General features: G+C 38.4%; 1 protein-coding gene across 3 annotated transcripts in view; it reads left to right on the forward strand.

Annotated features, from left to right (window-relative positions):
• The window catches only part of LOC150087471 (uncharacterized), a 238,090-nt gene that overhangs the window by 210,092 nt on the left and 5,517 nt on the right, over window positions 1-22,481 (forward strand). For all 3 annotated transcript variants that reach the window (XM_090372089.1, XM_090372090.1, XM_090372091.1), the window contains 2 exons: window positions 5,285-5,379; window positions 19,008-19,113. In XM_090372089.1, coding sequence (XP_090228215.1) covers window positions 5,285-5,379; window positions 19,008-19,113 — 201 coding nt within the window. The remainder of the gene's footprint in view (window positions 1-5,284; window positions 5,380-19,007; window positions 19,114-22,481) is intronic.

Consider the following 22,481-nt stretch of genomic DNA (forward strand, 5'->3'; position numbering starts at 1 on the left):
ACTGTCGTTTGTGGTATACCTAACTGCAAATAAGCTCGTCTAGTTGATTTTTGTGGGCTTCGAGAAAGTGCTTCATGGACTCGATCAACAGCTTCTTATGAAGTGCTCAGTCTTCCTGCTCCTTTTCGGTGCAGAACACTACCAGTCTCTTTAAATTGCTTTAACCAATGTCGGCTAGCATTATCTGAAAGTGGATATTTTCCATACTGAGTTCTGTAACGACGTTGCATTATGATAATGGACTTTGTTTCGAAAAACCAAAGTATGCACATTGCCTTCTCTTGAACAGTAGCAATTTTGAAGTATTACTGTCAATATCTCCCAGACATCAATGCGGTGAGTACAGCATTGCCAAATAAAACTTTTTGAGTTACAATTTCATATTCCGTAAGCAGTTTTATTTTGTTGATTCCAGTTCGAAAATTATAGGCCGTGGAAACCCCAACAATAATTTAGAATCGCCCTGTATTGTAATGGTTTTGTAATTTTTAAGGTAATTCATCAGTACTTTGTTTTGTTGTTTTTGTGATTTGAATTTTTATTTAAAGTTAAATATATTTCAACTAGAAAAGGCAAACATAACATGTCTCAGAATTACAGAACTGCTAGATGAATTATCACTAGCAATTTACCTGCAAGTTATGGCCTTTCTGCTTGTACTCACAGTTGCATGTTTGCAGAACTTTCTGTAGATTATGGAGCATCATATCTGTGTACTGGACATATCCTCCATGACTTAGTCAACAAGATGCATTGTTTCCTAGGTGCCTCCATAGCCAGGTGGGCAGGAGCAGCAGTGCTTAGCACACGCTTCTTGATTAGACCGGGATTCGAGGACGTGATCACCAAATACGGAGGATGCGGGGAATGACCACCGCATATCCCCGGGAATGACCACCGCATATCCCTGGAGAATATGGCCTTAGGTGCTAATGCTCCTAAAAACCAAATAACAAACAAACAAACAGCATTGTTGCCTGTCACTCATTTTGAGAGGTCTGAGTTCAGTGTCCTTGAAGACTGGAGCAATTTCTAAAGTCCTCTTGAATTGAAGTTGTAGTCAGCCAGTCTTGGGGGAGGAGTGGAATATTTTTCCTGTGTGAATTATTCAGGTTTTTCAGCACACACACACACACAACATGCAAAACTGTGTACTGTTAGACAATACTGAATCTCTAAGGAAACAAGTTAGAGCAGAATCAAAATGGGGACTCAATTGAAACTCATATGTCTAATGCTATGCTGGGAGATGCATTAGCATTAGTAGAGGCATATGATGCAAGAAAGCAAGCTTATGCAGCATCAGCCAAAAAAAAAAAAAAAAAAACACGCTCCCATTTTACCCTTCCGTTCGTTCCAAGTATCTGTCCAGCTCAGCCTTAAATTTATTTAGGCTATCAACTTCCACAACAAAGGATGGAAGTCTGTTCCACCAACCAACTACCCGCTGGCTAAAGGCAAACTTCTGCACATCTGTCCTACATCTGTCTTTCCTAATTTGAATTTATGCCTTCTCAGATGATTGTTCTGAGCAAGAGGAAGAATTCCATCAGCATTGAGCATGTTTAAACCATTCAAGGCTTTATACACCTATTCTGGTCCAGGAATGGATCCTTCAGGGTAGAATCTCTGTTTCCACAGGAGGTAGTTTTACGGGGGGGGGGGTTCAATTATAAAGGAAACCAGGAATATGTTTTGGAATAACAAATGGAACAGAACCAAGAAATGTTTACTGGGTGCAAAAATTGTTGATATTGATGTAACAAACCAGTTTGCCAGTTCTTAAGGTACTGAAGGGTGTATGGTTATCGTGGGAACTATTGATATAAGGTACAAACAAACTGATGACTTTGTTATGAAATACAAGGTCATGTTGGGAAAATGTTACACAGAGGGACAAAATGACCATGTGTTTGTGGTTCTGACCAGACATGATAGGAGGAATTATATGATGAAAAGCTTGTGAATTTACTCTAGGCTTGAGGACTCTGCAAGGCTTATAGAGAAGGGGGAGTATTTCTCAGCCTGCCCTTGCATGCCCAGTTAATAAAAAGAATTTGTTTGAGCAGAGGAAGTGTAAGAATTTTTGTTAATGTCTTTGAGGAGGCTTTAAGGGAAGGGAAACTGCTAATTTGGAGGACAGTTGTAGAATTGGGATAGATTAATTGGTGTGGGGGGGCTAGAATCGTACCTCATCAAAATCTTTCTACAAGTGACTGCTCTTGTGGGTAACACAGTTGGTATAATCGCCATCCTCCCCACACCAGTTGGAAATAAGCCAGTTTAAAATCCTGTCAGTATCACAGGGAATTTTTATGGGTCTTTCTCATTATGTGGCTGATTTAGTCAGTGTCAGGCAAGGATAGCATGTTTTTTTCCTCCTGGAAACTCAGGTTTTTCATCCAGCAAACACAGCCACAGAACACATGCACTTTTGCAGAAATTATATGGATACAATATGGACTAAGTTGCTGATGTGCCTAAAACACAACAACAACAGAACCAAGTTGAGATAGATGTCAAGTCTGTGTACTGTGACTTCTGGGAAAATAATAGTTGGTATACATTACAAACCAAATAATTCAGTGGAATATAACAAATATCTCTGTAGGCAACTTGAATGGGCAGGAAGTATGATTGCCTCATTGTAGGCAACTTCAAACTACCTCTTATAGATTGAAAAATGTGAGCTAGCAATATATGCTATGTGGAAACATTTTTGAACTATCTTAATGAATGTTATTTATTCCAGCACATAACAAAAATTCAAGGGGCTCTAATATCTTTAATCTGATTCTCACCAAGAATTCAAACTGCATCAAAAATTTGACCTTGCTGGAGCCAGTAATGGGTAGTGACCACACTGTCATAAAATCAGTAATGTTTAAAGAAATTTCTGTGATCAAAGGTAGAGATGAGGACTTTGGTTTTGAGAGAGGAGACTGTAGTGGAGTGAGGTATTTCTTAAGCTCATTTAACTGAAGACACAACTTATGCTATCGGATATGAGTCCATTATGGGAAATTTACTGGAAGCTGCAATGCATTCATTCCAGTGAAGAAGTTTCATGAAGAAGAGAGATGACAAAAACAGTAAAGGGTTTAATTGAATAAAATAAAAAGGAATGGGACAGTAACAGACTACTACAAGGCACCAAATTATATAAGTATGAGAATATAGATGACAAAACCATTGATATGGTAAATTAAGCAGAAGCCAAGTATGAGAAATTACTAGCAAACACATCCCTTACCAATCCTCATATAGATTGCTATAAAAAAGAGACTGAGAGAAAGTGACACTCTAGATGGGGACAGTGTATACCTATTGGAAATGTTAATGAGACCATCATTAGACTCCAGAATAATTCCCAATTCACAAAGATACAGAAGGCAGCTACACCGATGAGCCAAAACATTATGATCAGCGAGTTGTAATGCAAATTGAAATCAAATTGGTGCGTGGGTCGGGACACGGTATAAAAAAACACCTGATACTGAGCTCCATTAACCAGTGTTACTCTTGTTCTTCAGAGGGGAAAGGCAGAGGACTTAAGCGAATTTGACAAAGGCCAAATTGTAATGGCCATACGACTGGGTCAGAGCATATCCAAAACGGCACAGCTGGTGGTGTACTCACTGTCAGCCGTGGTTAGTACCTACCAAAAGTGGTCCAGGGAGGGGGGAACCCACGAACCACCGGTGAGGTGTTGGATGACCAGGGCTATCAATGCTCGAGGTGAGCGAAGGCTCTTCTGGATGGTACGTGGCAACAGAAGGGCGACTTCTGATGCCACGTACCGGTCAGTTGTGCCACAACTGACCAGTAATAGGAATGCTGGTAACGGGAGTAATGTGTCACAACACACAGTACATCGAACCCTGCTGAAAACGGGGCTACGTAGCCGCAGTCCGCTCTGAGTGCCCAAGCTAACCACAGTTCACCGGTGACAGTGCTTACAATGGGCACATGAGCATCGAAACTGGACCTTGAGTGATTGGAAGAAGGTCATCTGGTCCGACGAATCACGTTTTCTGCTGTACCATGTGGACGGCCGGGTACGTGTGCATCGTTTACCTGGGGAAGTGATGATGCCTGGATGCACTGTAGGAAGAAAACAAGCCAGTGGCGGTGATGTCATGCTTTGGGCAATGTTCTGCTGGGGTACTATGGGTCCAGTCATCCGTGTGCAGGGCACTCTGACATCTATCTACCTAAACATCATTGCTGACCAGGTACACCCTTTCATGGCAACGGTCTTCCACTCTGACAGTGTCGTCTTTCAGCAGGATAATGTAGCATGCTACACTGCCTGGATTGTTTGAGACTGGTTCGCGGAACATGAGGAAGACTTCCAGGCCTTGAAATTTCTCAGACATCAATCCCATCAAGCATCTGTGGTTTGTGTTGGAACAGCAACTCCGATCTGCGGCGTCTTAAGCATGGACCTTGCAGGAGTTAAAGGATCTGCTGGTTACGTGTTGGTACCAGATACCACAAGACACATTTAGAAATCTTGTAGCATCCATGCCTCGTCAGGTACAAGCTGTTTTGGCTACACATGGAGGACCAACATCATATTAGGTAGGTGGTCATAATGTTTTGGCTCATCGGTGTATAGACCAGTGAGAGTTTGACATCTGTGTTGGTTAAGATCATGGAGTCTGTGTTAAGGAAATGGCATTCAGGACCATATTGATTAGAAAGGTATCCCTAATGGATCATAACAGGATTTATACATGGATTAATGAAGGGAAGGTCATTTCTGATTAGTGTTAATTACTGTGATGAAGTCAGTTATCTTGCATTTTTTCTGAAAAATACTCAATGATGACGAAGATGCATCTGTAGTTATGGCTTTTTTTTTTTGATGCACTCATAGCAAGTTACTAGAAGTTACATAACAAAGAATTTTTCTGTATTTAGATTGAGTGGACAAAAAGAAATTGTATATTTTCTATCATATATGTAATTTAATAAATTCTGAAGCTAAAGATAATTCACTTTCTGATTTTATTTTTCATTGGTAGAATTATTATTTCATATCAAAGATATATTATGTTGTTTTATTAAGAGAACTCCTGTTAACAATTTTTCATTTATTGAGCAGATTTAAAAATGGTCTTGAGTCATGGTTTCAGATCAAAGGCCATATTAAACAATTCCTTTTATGTCTTATTTTAGTTTTTTATCTTTATATATTTATATATATAAATCATATTTAATGTATAAAAGATTTATATTTTTTTAAAAAATGAATGAAAATGTGCTCTTAATTTTATAGAATCACGTCAACAAATTATGAGTCAACTATCTCAGATGAGGTTGCAACTACAAGAAGAACAAAAGAAAATGAGGGAAAAACTTCATCAACAAACAGTTAAGTAATACACTTCATTTTCAAATTTTAATACTGTTTTAACTATCCATCTTTCATTTAGCATATTTTCCTTTTCATTACCATTCTGTAATGGTCATCTGTGCTGTCAGCAATGACCATATGGAGGGATAAACAGTAAATGAGAAAATGAATGATGGAATGAAAAAAAGGAATGAATAAAGTAATGATGGAAAAATGCATGAAATAGGTCAAAATAATATTATCACAGATGTCCTGCCAGGCACAACAAGAGAGATTATATGATGAGACCCTTGTCTGTTATCTTCAAAAAGGCCTCTAAGGTTGGGAGAGTACATATCCAGAATTTAAAACAAATACACCAACCATTTAATTATAATGGTTTAATACTAGAAAATAAAATGTACCAAACGATACTACACTGTAAAATGATATATGCAAAAGACTGATTTACAAAATAAATATACGATGAAACTTTAATATACAATAAAATATAAATAAATAAATAAAATATTTAAAATACAATAAAGATAAAAGCGATAAAATATTGACTGAAGCTTTCGGAGGCTTCCGCCTCCTTTCTCAACAACAATGATGTTTAAGCAACACATCCTTAAGTAACAGGCTGACAGCACACATGGTTGACCAGGCGCATGCTCAATATTTCTTCCATATGATCCAGAACCGGAAGCGGCTCGGGATCGTGGAAATATAAAACGCTCGTCTTTTGCCAGGACCACAGCTTCTAGTAGGGGGTGAAATCGAACACCCCTGTCCCTATTCATACTATTGTTCTCAGCTTTCAGACGAGCCTATCCACAAACTCTCTAGCCACTTATGGTCCCAGAACCTATGCGCCCGGTCAAGGATGACAGCATTCACCGGGGAGACCTGATGATGTTTCTCCCAATAATGCTCAGCAATGGCGGACTTATTGAACTCTGCGGTCTGTAATAGCTCGCATGTGCTCCCCCAGACGGTCTTTTAGTCGCCGTCCTGTCTCCCCCACATAACATTCCCCACAGTCCGGGCATTCGATCTCATATACGACCCCACTACTGGAATCCCCAGGAATGGGGTCTTTGACCTGTGACAACACTGTGTGCAACTTCTGACCCGGAAGCTGCACACAGCATGTCTGAAAGTCACATAGCATTCTTGAAACTCGATCTGACAAGCCCGGATAGTAGGGAATATAAACTGTGGCGACTGGAATGGACGGTATTTCATGATTAGGCTCCACGCCTCTATTATATTTATCAGTGACCCTCTGGGGGTAACCGCATTTCATAAGATCCACCCTAACTAGCCCAATTTCTTTCTCTCTCTCCTCAGAGGTGCTACAATGCGTCCTAACCCTACCCAAAAGTGCCCTGGCCACGCTGTTTTTATGCTGGGCAGTCTGTGCTGACCTATAATGGGTGTACTGGCTCCTACACATAGGCTTCCTAAACACTGTAGTACTAAGCCTGGAGCCTTCTCTACAAACCATTACGTCCAGGAATGGGAGGGAACCATTCACTTCCACCTCTGAGGTGAACTGTATAAAAGGAGAGAAATCATTGAGAAAGCCAACTACATCCTCTTCTCTCCCCTTTTGCACCAAAGTGAAGTGTCATCCACGTATCTCTTCCACTTGCGCATAGGGAACTCCAAACTTGTAAAAACCCTATTTTCTAACTCTTCCATTGCCAGGTTTGCGACAATGGCGTTAATAGGAGAACCCATAGCTGTGCCGTGAACCTATTTGTACATCACTCCTTTATATTGTTAAAGACAGTGTGGATTTTGTGAACTTCGTTAAAAGTCAAAATGTAGGGAAGAATGAAATAATGGTGTCGCTAGATGTGGTGTCATTATTTACTTGTATACCCATAGCCCATGGGTTGGAATGTGTAAGGGTGTCACTGCAAAGAGATGATACCCTAAGTACTAGATCGCACCTAAGTGTAGAGGATATATGCTGTGGTGTAGAATTATGTCTTTCGAGTACGACTTTGCTGTATAAAGGAGTGATGTACAAACAGGTTCACGGCACAGCTATGGGTTCTCCTATTAGTGCCATTGTCGCAAACCTGGCAATGGAAGAGTTAGAAAATAGGGTTTTTACAAGTTTGGAGTTCCCTATGCGCAAGTGGAAGAGATACGTGGATGACACGTTCACTTTGGTGCAAAAGGGGAGAGAAGAGGATGTAGTTGGCTTTCTCAATGATTTCTCTCCTTTTATACAGTTCACCTCAGAGGTGGAAGTGAATGATTCCCTCCCATTCCTGGACTTAATGGTGAGTAGAGAAGGCTCCAGGCTTAGTACTACAGTGTTTAGGAAGCCTATGTGTAGGAGCCAGTACACCCATTATAGGTCAGCACAGACTGCCCAGCATAAAAACAGCATGGCCAGGGCACTTTTGGGTAGGGTTAGGATGCATTGTAGCACCTCTGAGGAGAGAGAGAAAGAAATTGGGCGAGTTAGGGCGGATCTTATGAAATGCGGTTACCCCCAGAGGGTCATTGATAAATATAATAGAGGCGTGGAGCCTAATCATGAAATACCGTCCGTTCCAGTCGCCACAGTTTATATTCCCTACTATCCGGGCCTGTCAGATCGAGTTTCAAGAATGCTACGTGACTTTCAGACACGCTGTATGCAGCTTCCGGGTCGGAAGTTGCACACAGTGTTGTCACAGGTCAAAGACCCCATTCCTGGGGATTCCAGTAGTGGGGTCGTATATGAGATTGAATGCCCGGACTGTGGGGAATGTTATGTGGGGGAGACAGGACGGCGACTAAAAGACCATCTGGGGGAGCACATGCGAGCTATACAGACCACAGAGTTCAATATGTCCGCCATTGCTGAGCATTATTGGGAGAAACATCATCAGGTCTCCCCGGTGAATGCTGTCATCCTTGACCGGGCGCATAGGTTCTGGGACCTTAAGTGGCTAGAGAGTTTGTGGATAGGCTCGTCTGAGAACAATAGTATGAATAGGGACGGGGTGTTCGATTTCACCCCCTACTAGAAGCTGTGTTCCTGGCAAAAGACAAGCGTTTTATATTTCCACGCTCCCGAGCCGCTTCCGGTTCTGGATCGTATGGAAGAAATATTGAGCATGCGCCTGGTCAACCACGTGTGCTGTGAGCCTGTTACTTAAAGATGTGTTGCTTAAACATCGTTGTTGTTGAGAAATGAGGCAGAAGCCTCCAAAAGCTTCAGTCAATGTTTTATCGCTTTTATCCCTTGTCTGTTAACTCACTCAACTGACTCTACAAAGCTTATAGGGGAGAAAAGAATTTTTCTTAGTATATGGCCTACCCTAGTTGGCAGAAAAAATTTTTTGCTAATGTTATAGAGGCCGTAAGGATTCTGGGAAACTGCTAATGGGGGGGGGTCTGAGGGGAAATTCACTGGAAAGTTACAGATTAGTGGTGTGGATCAAATTCTTTGACCACGTAAAATTTCCTGGTCAAATAACCCCAAATGTTTTAAATACAATGACTTGGAAAGTACCTGCTGGAAATTCTTATAATACTAATACAGTAAGACCTGGATCTGACTTTAGGATTATGGAATCATGGGAAAATAATGGGAAATTACACAACTAATTTCTGGTGGAGAGGAGCATTGCTATAAGCAACTATCTGGGATGTGTTTAACATTAACTTTTTAACTTTCTTTGTATCATTAATATTCTTTGTATCCCTAACAGGATACGAAGAATATTAAAAAGACAGTCTATTACATGTTTGTTTAATAATGCTAGAAGTATAGTTAATAAATTTGATGATTGGAAGTACTGGTTAAATCATATTTAAATTCTGCATGTATCGTGTAGAATTTGAAGTGGTAAATGCTGCAGTTTGTACTTCATAGTAGCTAGACAGCCTAGTTTGCATGTTGCATTGCCACCTGTCACATGTCTGAAGAGATCTGGGTTCAGTTCCCATCAGAAACTGGAGGAATTCTTTAGGCCTCTTCAGTTGAGACTGTAGTCAGCTGATCTCAAGAAGGGAGTTATTTTGAGTTTTTCTGCCTGCACAATATGCAAATTTGCCTATGAAATACATGTACAAACAAGATACATGGTCCATAAATAGGGATTAGTCAACCCACTTGGCAGAAAGGAGTGGGGGAAGTAGATGACGAAAGGAAGTAGATGCTTCCCTACTTACAGCTGCAGTTGTGATTTAATAATGTCAGAATAATGTCAAGTTCAATGTGTAGTAAGGACAGGCATAACAGAAGGGAAGGAGAGCTTATCCTCCTGATCACAACACATAAATTCAAGAAGAGTATATAAATTGGATAGGAGACATCAGGATAATTGAAACAGTCTGGTGGGATATAAAGAGTGGAACAACAAAACTGAGAGTAGGTTTTGCACTACAGAATTAATGTAGGGCACTGAGGTCGCAGAGGTGAACAGACGGTGGATTTTCTGCTGCTGAAAACAGATAAGTAGTTTTGATAGTTTTACAATATTCTTTGTTAATTAACATATTATGTTGTGTTCTACAAAGATATTAAATATGCTTAGTAGCATTCGTTAGCTTATTTTTTAAATTTAACGAGTGATTTTTTAAGTTATTAATCACCAGTGTTGCCACCAATATCGTTGAACTTGCTGCCATTGTTATAGTTCTTGAATTGATAGCATAAGGTATAATTTAAAATTAGATAGCATAATACGTAGCACTGTATTAGGAATCTGTTAGCTTAGCAGAGTATTATTGATTAATCAATAAAATTTAATCTTATTAAATTTCATTGTTAAATTGTATTTAAATGGAAATCATGACTCAGACTAGAGCTGCGAAGCAATGTGAACAGATTAGTGGGAGTGCTGTGGCTCAGGGGAGAAACGAAGGGCGTGATTCTCCAATGCATCGCTGTCTCAAAAAATGTGCAAAATGTCAAATGCTTGCAGATCTTTCTGGAACAGGACATGATCTACCCAAGGAGGATATCTTTGTATGTGCTAGGTGCCTAGAGTGTCGAGAAATTAGGTGCTAATTCAGCATTCTGATGGGTGTCTATGATAGTTTGAGGTGTACTGTAGATACCCTTAAAGAAATTAAGGCGTTGAGTTCAGCTGCCGAACTCAACGCCAGAGCTCACTCCTGTGCATCAGGCAACACATCGGCAATCTAATAGGCAGAATGCGCTGTTCCCACAGGAACTAGTTATTGTTGGTGACTCTATTGTCAGGGAGACGGTAAATATATTATGCAAAAAGGATAGGTGGAATAGGACCAGGGTATGTCTGCCAGATGATGACATTCTAGAGCAGATATCATCTTTTAAGGGCACAAAAGGTGATATTGTTGTATTTGTTGGCACTAATGACATTAAGAGTAAGAGATCAGCAGATTTACTTAAAAAGTACAGGTCTATGTTGAAAAAAAGTGTCGAGTTAGGGTTAAACTTGAAAGTGTCTTCAATCCTGCCCAGACATGATAGGAAGGAGTATATGATGAGAGCCATGTCAATCAATTTGGCCCTGGAGAGATTGTGCAAGGCTCACGGGGTGGAATTTTTTTCAGAGTGGTCTGTGCTTGTTAACAGGATAAATTGCTCCTACAGGGATAGGATACACTTAAATAGAAAGGGTGCAAGAATATTTGCTGATGTTATTGAGGCAGTGTTAGGTGGGTCGGAAAACGGCTAGCTTGGGGGGATTCACAGACTAAAAGATTAACAGTGGCCACAGGCAAAGGCGAATGTGATTCTTGCACTGCTTCTATTAGAATGAGCAGCAGCCTGGAAAGCAAGGTGCTGGGGATTTCCAAGACTGCTGGGAATCATCGTGGAACAAGTAAATACATGGGCTGTGTTAGAGTAACTAAGAGTTACTCTAACACAGCCCATGTTAACTACCAGGTTCATGTGCACTTTCGTGTACACCAGTGCTAGAAGTATAGTTAATAAATTTGATGAGTTTGAAGTGGTGGTCAAGACATCAAAGGCCGATGTTGTTAGAATATCAGAGAAGTGGTGTCACACAGATATAAGCAGTGCAGAATTGAATTTGGGGAGTACAGTGTGTACAGAAAGGTTAGACAGGACAGGAATTGAGGAGGGATTATGCTGTTGGTTAAGAAACACATAAAATCTAAGGAAGTGCATACAATTGACATTGATGGATGCAATATTGAGTCAGTGTTGTGTGTGACATAAGCACTGGGAAGAGTAAAATGAGAGAAGGTGTGCTATAGGCCTGATTTCTCTGATGAGTATAATGAACAATTGTGCAGAGAACTAGAGTGGGCAATTAAATCAGAATGTCATATAATGAGGATTCTAACTTTCCAGATGACTGGAACTTGATGATTGACGACTGGAACTAGTGGATTGGTCACTTGCACACTAGCAAGACTCGATTTTTTGGATGACTGTTTTCTACAGCAACATATTCGAGAAACAACCAGAGAGAGTAATACTCTTTATCTGATTATCAGCAGTGATTATTCATGCATTAAGAATTTTCAGATAAAGGAACCACTGGGTGACAGTGATCACAGGGTACTGATGTGGGATTTACTTAAAGATGTAACTACCGTGAAGAGTAAAGGGAAGAGTTTTTGTTTTCGTAAAGGTGACTACAGTGGGATCAACTGATGATGTCACCAAGGTGAATTTTAAATGGGAAGCCTTTGGGGACTTAATCTTGGAGGCTATTAGGCTTTTCATATCAACTAAGAAATACTGTTCAAGGTTTAGGCTCAATTGGATGTCAGATGAATTGATAAGGCTCATGTATAGAAGAAAAATGTATGGGATGCATATAAATTATCATGCAACACAGAAGTCTATGGCAAACATACGCTAGTTTGTAATCAAGTCACAAAGGAGGTTAGGCTGGCGAAGGCAGATTACGAGAAATCTTTGGCAAAGGAATCAAAGAAAAACAGCCAAGAGTCCTTTACTTATGTAAACTCTAGAAGGAAAGGGATGAATCAGAATGGCCCATTCAACATAGATGGTTCGACTATTGAGGATCCTGCTCAGGTAGCTGATAAACTGTTTTCTACATCAGCATGTTCGGGAGGCAACTAGAGGGAGTAATACTCTTGATTTGATTATCAGCAGTGATTCTTCATGCATTAAGAATCTGCAGATAAATGAACCACTAGGTGGCAGTGATCACAGTGTGCTGAAGTGGGATTTACTCAAAGAGGTAACTACCATTAGGGGTAAAGGGAAGGGTTATTGCTTCCGTAAAGGCGACTACGATGGACTGAGACAGTATTTAAATTCTATACAGTGGGACCAACTGATGATGTTACCAACAGCAAATTCAAAATGGGAAGCATTCAAAGAACTTATCTTGGAAGCTACTAGGCTTTACATACCAACTAAGAAATATTGTTCAAGGTTTAGGCCAAAATGGATGTCAGATGAACTAATGAGACATATGGCAGAGAAGAAAAATGCATGGGATACTTATAAATTAACACATGACACAGAAGCCTATGATAGATACAAGTTGATATGCAACCAAGTTACAAAGGAGGTTAGGCAGGCTAAGGCAGATTACGAGAAATCCTTGGCAAGGGATGCAAAGAAAAACAGCAAAGAGTTCTTTACTTATGTAAACTCTAGAAGGAAGGGGATGAATCAGATTGGTCCACTTGATATTGATGGGTCAACTGTTGATGATCCTGCTCAGGTAGCTAACAAACTAAATGAATATTTTGCATCGACATTCACACATGAGGAGTTATTTAGCGAGGGGAAAGCCAGAGGTATATTCAACTCTAGCAGTAAGCTAGAGAATCTTGAAATAACTGGGAGTAAAGTGGAGGAGAAACTGTTGAAGATAAACACAAGAAAGGCACCCGGGGTGGATGGGATCTATCCAGTTATATTAAAGGAGGCAGCAAAGGAAGTAAGCAAACCCTTAGCCATAATTATGAGAGCTTCCTTGGACTCAGGAGAGGTACCCATAGACTGGAGATGTGCAAATGTGACCCCAATTCACAAAGGAGGATCAAAGGCTGACACAAGTAATTATAGACATGTGAGCTTAACTTCTGTTCCAGGAAAATTAATGGAGGCACTGGTTAAAGAAGCACTGCAGGATCATTTAGACAAGACTTCAGTTATAGCTCGGACACAGCATGGTTTTGTTAAGGGGAAGTCTTGCCTGACCAATTTGATTGGGTACTATGATGCAGTCACAAAAGAACTGGATGCAGGGAATAGCTTTGATATTATATACTTGGATCTTAGAAAGGCTTTTGATACTGTTGCACATGGAAGACTGCTACACAAATTGGAGCAGTGTGACATTGGAGGCAAGTTGCTGCTATGGATAAAGGGGTGGTTGAGGGGGAGAAGACAGAGAGTGGTAATCAATGGACACTGCTCATCGTGGACTAATGTTATTAGTGGAGTCCCTCAGGGGACTCCACTAATAACATTAGTCCACGATGGACCCAACACTAATAAGTGTTGGGTCCATTATTGTTTTCTGTATTTATAAATGATATTGATGATGGTATATCAAGCTTAATGTCCAAGTTTGCAGACGATACAAAGGTTGGCAGGGTTGTCAAGGACACTACTGACACTATGCTGCTGCAACAGGATCTGGAAAGGTTGAGCAGATGGGCTGAGAGGTGGCAAATGAAGTTTAACATTGACAAATGTAAAGTACTACACATGGGAAACAGCAACCCCAGAGCAACGTATGAACTCTGTGGTACTACATTGACAGTGGTAGAGAATGAAAGGGACTCGGGGGTGGTTGTGCAGGCAGATATGAAGTTCTCTGAGCAGTGCAGACGGGCTGCAAGAGTAGCTCATGGAGTATTGTCAATGATATACAGGAATTTTTCCAGCAGGGATAAGGAGGTGATTATTTCCTTGTATAAGGCAATGGTCAGGCCACACCTAGAGTACTGTATACAGGTCTGGAGGCCTCATTTCAAGAAGGATGTAGAGCTGCTGGAACGAGTAAAGAGAAGGGCAACAAGATTAGTGAATGGAACAAAGGGGTGCTCTTACGAAGAAAGACTTAAGTTTTGCAAATTACAGTGTCTGGAGACTAGGCCCCAGCGAGGTGATCTGATAGAGGTGTATAAAGCCTTGAATGGTTTGAGCATGCTCAATGCTGATGGGATTCTTCCTCTAGCTCAGAATAATCACCTGAGAGGGCATAAATTCAAATTGAAGAAAGACAGATGTAGGATAGACGTGCGGAAATTTGCCTTTAGCCAGCGGGTGGTTGGTTGGTGGAACAGACTTCCATCCCTTGTAGTGGAAGTTGATAGCCTAAATAAGTTTAAGGCTCAGCTGGACAGGTATTTTAAACGAACAGAGGGGTGAAGTGGAAGTGGGTTTTTTTTTTTTTTTTTTTTTTGGCTGATGCTGCATAAGCTTGCTTTCTTGCATCAAATGCCTCTGCTAATGCTAACTGAATGAATATTTTGCATTTACATTCATACATGAGGAAATACTCAAGGAGGGGAATGTCAGAAGTTTATCAAACTCTAACAGGGAGCTAAGTGATTTTGTAATAACTGAGAGCAAAGTGAAGGAGAAATTGTTGAAGTTTAAACATAAGGAAGGTGCCTGGGGTGGATGGGATCTATCCAGTTATATTAACGGAGGCAGCAAGGGAAGCAAGCAAACCCTTAGCAATAATTATTAGAGCTTTCTTGGACTTAGGGGAGGTCTCCATGGACTGGAGGTTTACAAATGTATGCCCAATTCACAAAGGGGGTTCAAAAGGTGACGCAAGTAACTATAGACCTGTTAGTTTAACTTGTGTTCCGGGGAAAATAATGGAGTCACTGGTTAAAGAAGCATTGTGGGATCATCTAGACAAGACCACAGTAATAGTTAAGACACAGCATGGATTTGTTAAAGGTAGGTTTTGTCTGATCAATTTGATTGGATACTATGATGTGGTCACAAAGGAACTGGATGCAAAACAAATTTCCTGAAATCCAAGTATATGATATCAAAATAATTTTGATATCATATACTTGGATTTCAAGAAAGCTTTTGATACTGTTGCACATGGAAGACTGCTGTACAAATTGGAGAGGTATGGCATTAAGGCTAAGTTGCTACAATGGATAAAAGGATGTTGATTTGCAGATGACAGAGAGTGGTAATCAACAGACACTGCTCTTCATGGACTAATATTATTAGTGGTGTTCCCCAGGGTTCTGTGCTGGGCCCATTGTTGTTTTGTGTATTCATCAATGATATCTATGAAGGTATATCAGGCTTAAAGTCCAAGTTTGCAGATGATATGAAGGTTGGCAGAGTGTTAAAGACAATATGCTACTGCAACAGAATCTAGATAAGTTGGAAAAATGGGCTGAGAAGTGGCAACTGAAGTTTATCATTGACAAATGCAAAGTACTGCATATGGGTAGTGGAAACCCAAGAGGAACGTACCAACTGTGTGGTACTTCACTCAGTGAAGTGGAGAATGAAAAAGACCTGAGGGTAATTGTGCAGTCAGATATGAAGTTTGTTGAGCAGTGCAGATGGGCTGCCAGAGCAGGTCATGGAGTCTTCTCAATGATATATAGAAATTTTTCTAGCAGGAAAAAGGATGTTATTATCCCATTGTACAAGCAAATGTCAGGCCATACCTTGAGTACTGTGTACAGGTCTGGAGGCGTCATTTTAGGAAGGATGTAGAGTTGCCGGAATGAGTACAAAGAAGGGCAACAAGATTGGTTCTGCAAATTGCAGCACCTGGAGACTAGGCACCTCTTGCTCAGATTATGAACATGAGGGGTCATAGATTCAAATTGAAGAAAGACAGTTGTAGAATTGATGTGTGGAAATTTGCCTTCAGCCAGCGGATAGTTGATTACTGGACAGATTTCATCTCTTGTTGTGGAAGTTGATAGCTTAAATAAATTTAAGGTTGAGCTGGACAGGCATTTGGAGTGAATGGTTGAGTGAAATGGGAGGGGGTTTTTTTTTTTTTGGCTGATACTGCATAAGCCTGCTTTCTTGCATCGTATGCCTCAACTAATACTAATGCTAATGAATGTGTTGGGCATGACGATTCAGCTGTACATGCAAATAGAATGAGCAATCAAATCAGAGTATCTTATTATTTTGGGGGATTCTTTTTATATAACTTTCAAGACATAGACAGGGAGAATTGAAGGTAGGATTTACTTGCTTACTAGCAGTCAGTACTTGGACCATCTGGATGACTGCTTTCTACATCAACTTGTTAGGAATGCTATGAGAGAAATAAATATTCTTCACTTGATCATGTCATTACTGAAAATTCATCTGTTATTAAAAACCATAAGGTAAATATAGGAAGCATCAATGAAATTACAGATATTGAAAGTAAAGGAAAGGATTTTCATTTTCTTAAAGGAGATTATATTGGTCTTAGACATTATTTGAGTTCAATCCTGTGGTGGCAGGTGAAATTCCTAAGGGATACACATACCAAATAAGAAATATTTCAGAAAAATAATTCTAGATAGATTCTATACACTGTTTCATACCTTTAAAAATATATGGCACAGAGTGAAAACTGAAATATAAGATCAAAAAATTGATGAATTTGGTATCGGAAAAGAAGAGTGCTTGGGATATCTACAGATTATCCATAAAATCTATTCAATATGGAATGTATAAAGTTGTCTATAATTGGGTTATTCAGGATGGGTGGGTGGTGTGTTTGTTGTTGTTTGTTTATTTAGTTTTTAGGAGCATTAGCAACTAAGGCCATATTGCTCCGGGGATATGCGGTGTTCATTCCCTGACCTTTCCACATCCTCCGTATTTGGTGGTGACGGGCTCGAACCCCGGTCTAATCAAGAAGCGTGTGCTACGCACTGCTGCTGCTCCTGCCCACCTGGCTATGGAGGCAGCTGTGTGTGTGTGTGTGTGTGTGTGTGTGTGTGTGTGTGTGTGTGTGTGTGTGTGTGTGTGTGTGTGTGAGAGCCAGATTATGAAAAAAAATTTAGCAGAAGAGGTCCAAGAAAGATATTAACGAGTTCTCTGTATATGAGCATTAAAATAAAAATGATTGGCCCACTGCAGAACAGTATGATCAATATAGATGATCCTCAAGAAGTTAACTGATGAACAAGTTCTTTGCTTTTCAATTCACTCAAGAACATACAGATAACAGCTATTCAGCATTAAATGAATTTGTTTTAGTGAAATTGTTCTGGATATGAAATTATCAGGTGTAAAATGAAAGCACGAGAAGTTGGTATCTATCCAGTTAATACTGAAAGAAGCAACTAAGGTCACTAAATTCTTATCGGTAATAATAATAGAGGCATCCATAGTTTCATGTGAAGTTTCATAATATTATAAATGAGAAAATATTTCTCCCATATACAAAGGTGGGATATAAAAAGTTCCAAGAGTGATCTGTCCATCTAGACCTATAAGTCTAATTTCTTTGCAGGATTACATCAATAGTTATATAATATTTATATAATGATATTATAAGCATCATAGCATGGTTTTTGTTAAAGGGAATGCTTTGTGTGACTAATGTCATAAGGCATTATGAGGCACTCATAAATGTGCAGGCTGAATGCACCAGTGTCATGAGCAGGGTCCTTCAGGATTGTGGTTGGGCCAGTGTTATTAAAATTTTTTTTTAAAAAAACATTTCAGGTTTCTATATTGCACAACTAATCTTGTTGTATACAGAGGGATATGTGCCTAGGATCTGCAAACTTTGGGCCTCTGCATGGAGATCATATTGACCTGTATAAGGCCATAAAAGGGTTGATCAAACTTATGACGGAGGCATATTTTCTAAGATCATGCAAACAAGAAGACAGATTCAAATTAAGGAAGATAATTTTAGACTGGATGTCAGGAAATTCACCTTATATCCAGTCAAAAGGTAATCAAACTATTAGAACAAGTTACTAACTAGCTTTTAGAGGCAGAACACTGGTGTAGTTTTAAAGAGGGATTAGATAAATATTTGGTAGTAGTAATAATAAAATATAAAAGTAGGGAGACATTTTTCTCATTTTTGTTATTTATTTTATTGTGTGTGTGTGTGTATATATATATATATATATATATATATATATATATATTTTTTTTTTTTTATGCTATGTAAGATTTGCTTGTTTGCATCATTCTGCCATTTAATATTAATATTAAATTAGACTATGTGCTATATCCATTTGAACTAGAGTTTATTCCTAGTAATTTATACTGAAACTATTTGGGAGAAGTCATTTATTGCTCTGCTGGTTGAACATTGTCATTTATAATTACTCTATTCAAAATAATCTCTGACCAGCATAGCAGCAATTGACTCTTTCTTAATCAGTATTCTAGTGTCGAAAGAAGTGGATCTGTAAAGTATAGTTACTGTTTTCGAGGTTATTCTGATAACTGTCGGAACAAAAACTTTATAATTTGAACAGAATATTGGAGTAAGCTGAAATGTAGTACCTTGCTTTCTGTAGTTTCAATGTACTGAGTGGGTTTATAGCAATAAATGATTTCAGTGTATTTGTCATATAGAGAATTTATACAGTTTCTTGAAATTAATTCTTTCTACATAATACTAAAAGCATAGCACTGTACAAAACACATGTCAAGAATTTCAAAAATTGCTTTTGAAATTCATGTTTTTTTTTAAATTTATTTTATAATGATTTTTAAAAATTTCAGAAAAATTATAGAGTAATGGATCGAAAAGGTGTATCACAAGCTCATGCTGATGAAGATGATGATGACGACGACAGTTACTCTTTGAAAAATACAAACAAAAATAAAAGTAAGTGAAGAATTTTTTTCATTTTTTCCATGTTGACAGGATATTTCAAAATTTATCTCTTTAAAAATTCTTTAACTACTGTTTCACATATTATTAGCGTAACAGAGCATAGAGAGAAAAAAAGTATAGTAATTGTTCAAAAAATGTAGTTTATCTACAATAATATTCTTTTCCAAAATTAATTTTTTTATAAATATTTCATTATATGGAATAAAAAAAGTTTTGTAAATTCTAATTTTGTATAAAGTCATAGATAAGACCTTGTGAAATCAAATGTCTAACAATTGCTGTTAATATTTGTTATTGGTAATGAAGGATATTATGTCCTTATATTATGTTATTAATGTTTAAAACATTAATATGAAAAATACTATTGTGAAAAATATAAATAGTAATTTTTTTAAATGTCTTCTGCAATAAATGATTGATTCGCTCTAGAAACCAAGGTACGAAACAGATGAAAAGGCAGAAATACGATATATGTACAGGCTGTTTACAAACCTTCTTCACAAAATCAAAATATTATTCTGTGAATAGGGATACAAACCTGAAACCACTTGCAGGTTATGTAGGATGCCTTCAAGTTTTTATTTAACAACTGGAAAATGTGCACACTGCCGGAGATGCATATCATGTGGATCCCTCTCTCTGGGCTTTGCAAAGCTTCCTCAAACCAGTTCCACTGCTCTCTCACTTGCTTTTTTTCAGCCACCACCTTGGCTAGGATGACTATGTAAATAGGCATTCCTTATAAATTTTCTATACCATTGCAGATCTGTTGGCCTACTAGTTTCTTTTTAAGCCATATTTGAAATTTACATATAATAGCAGTGGTAGATTTCAGTTTGTTGAACCATAGTTCAAATTGCACCCTTCTTGGAGTTAGTAAATTCCACCATGATTAGTTTTTGATTATCCTGCTGTCTGCTGCAGCATGCACATTTTCTGGCTGTTGAATAAAAACTTGAAAATATCTTCTATCATGTTGGAAGTGATTTCAGGTTTGTATCATGTACCCAATTCACACAATAACATTTTAATTTTATAAAGAGGTTTGTGGACACCCTGTATATTAACTGAAAAGTTACTGCAACTATTTTCAGCCTACAGAGATTAAAGGGATTTGTGGCTCTTCTAATGTCCGATAATAGTACTGGGCTACACCAGTTAAACATGTTTTGTGTGCAGTAGAATAGAGTAAAAACTAAAAAAAACTGACTTTGATCACTCAGTGAATTCTCTCTGAATTCTTTTGGAAGTATCGAAAAGTTCTCTTAACAAATGAAAGCAGTGGCAAGATCAGATTACAAATGAGAAATTAAGAAAAAAATCTTGGGGTAATAAATATCCACTCGAAGATAAGTGAAACAAATTTAAATGGTATTAAAGTAAAATCAGCAGTATTGGTAGAAACAGTAGAAGAAAAATGGCTTACTCTGGCCAGGGTTAAAACCTAATAGAAAGTAGGATAGTATGAAGGAAAATAGTGAAGAGAATACAAATCAGTCCTTATGGACTATCATAATGACCACTAGGTATAACAGATTTGGCTGATGATGATGGTGAAGACTACTTTAAATATACAATAAAACCCACTTAAGATGTTTTTAGGGAACAAACTCTGAACAGGACAATATTGTAACACTTCTGAATGAAGGCACACTATAGCCCCGGCAGCTTATGCACCCATAACACACACGTGCACACACACTTCTGAATGAATTATGTAGCATGCATATAATGCTGATCATAAGTTGGTGCCTTGTTTCATTATTTTCAGTTGCATGCAACTAAACATGATAAAAATGTTAAAGAAAAACCTGATACAAGACAATTGCATTTATCCACAGGCAACTTAAGACTGCTGTGCAAAAAATAGAGTAAGTGTCAACTGGCATTAGTTGAATTGCATCAAAAAATTTGAGGCTGAGGTTTGGTAGCTTGACAATAAAAGTGCTAGACCTTCCTTGTGTTGAGTTGGAGTTAATTACTATTGGTGCTGTATTCATATGTGAGCTGCTACTCAAAAGTGAAAACGATCACATAACGTTTCTGATAATGGTATAAATTTTTCCAACTAGGTGATGATAGAGAATACATTTGTTATAGTTTTCCCCATTGTACACGATTCTGTGTTAACAGACTTTAGCTCATACTTGAACTGTATATCAAGATGTGTAAAATGTGCTTTTTAGTAATCCAATGAAAAAAATTTCTCTGCAATTTCTTTCAGTGAGTTAGTGAAAAGAACTAATGGTTGAATAAGTTTTCAGAACCAGATATAATGTTATGAACAGCCTTTATAGATTTGTTATTATCAAAACCATAAGTGGCATTTTCTAATGGTAAAGATTTGCAGTGGAGAAGAAATAAAATATAGCATTGTGATACCAGCCTGCAAAATATATCACAACACTTCCAGCATATTTGAAAAGCTGAATGCAAAGTTTTTAGGTACATGGCTTAACCATTAGTATAGAAACAAAAACTTTAGGTACTCATTCAATAGTGGACTAAATGGATGGACTCCCTAAATCATGATGACACCAACTGGATGAACAATGTGACCATTTTCCAGGTGTGTGAATGATTGAAAAATTAGTGGGGATAGTGAAACAAGGCATCTGTTGTAAAATGTGGAATTAGCAAAGTTACTGATAGCCATGAAGATGCTGCACTCTTTGCAGAAAGTGAAAGCAGGGGTCCACTGTGTTTGTTTCAAACAAACACAGTGGACCCCTACTGGAATGGATTAATGGCATAAAACTGGTCCACTGTGTTTGAAACAAACACAGTGGAACCGTTTTATGACATCAATCTATTCCAGAGACACCATCATATTGTGAAAATATTGTAATGTGAACCCAATAACACATTGTTTTTGCTAATTCGTTCCAAGATCTGAGAAGTTGAAATTTTCGCTATATAACTAAGCTGTTTATCTCTCTAAAAGGTGATTTTTTATAATGGAAATTGTATATATTGATTAAAACTAATGTATTGATTAAAGCACAATATAAAATATCACTTCAACTAAAGGATGCAAAAACAAACATGCGGTCAACATGTTTAGAAATGCTGCTATTGGCTGAGAGGAAGGACCACATGGTCCGGTTGGAGATAATCTATTAAGCCCATTGTAAAGTAAAATAAGTAGGGTGCTGGTTGACATGATCACTGGTTAATAGAATCAGTTGCTTTATAGAATCAGTTTTGAACGACTTTGTGATATTTTTCTAAAGCACATTTCTGGAGGTAATGTCCTTAAAACAATAAAAACAATTTGCAGTTTCCATTTTATTGGGCTTTTCTGTTAATGCACTCTATTATAAACAGATAGTAAACTCAATCTTATTGCATTTGCGATA

Source organism: Mastigoproctus giganteus, chromosome 4 (genome assembly GCF_048544385.1).
Source record: "Mastigoproctus giganteus isolate SK-2022 chromosome 4, ASM4854438v1, whole genome shotgun sequence".
NCBI classification, from domain to species: Eukaryota; Metazoa; Arthropoda; class Arachnida; order Uropygi; family Thelyphonidae; genus Mastigoproctus; species Mastigoproctus giganteus.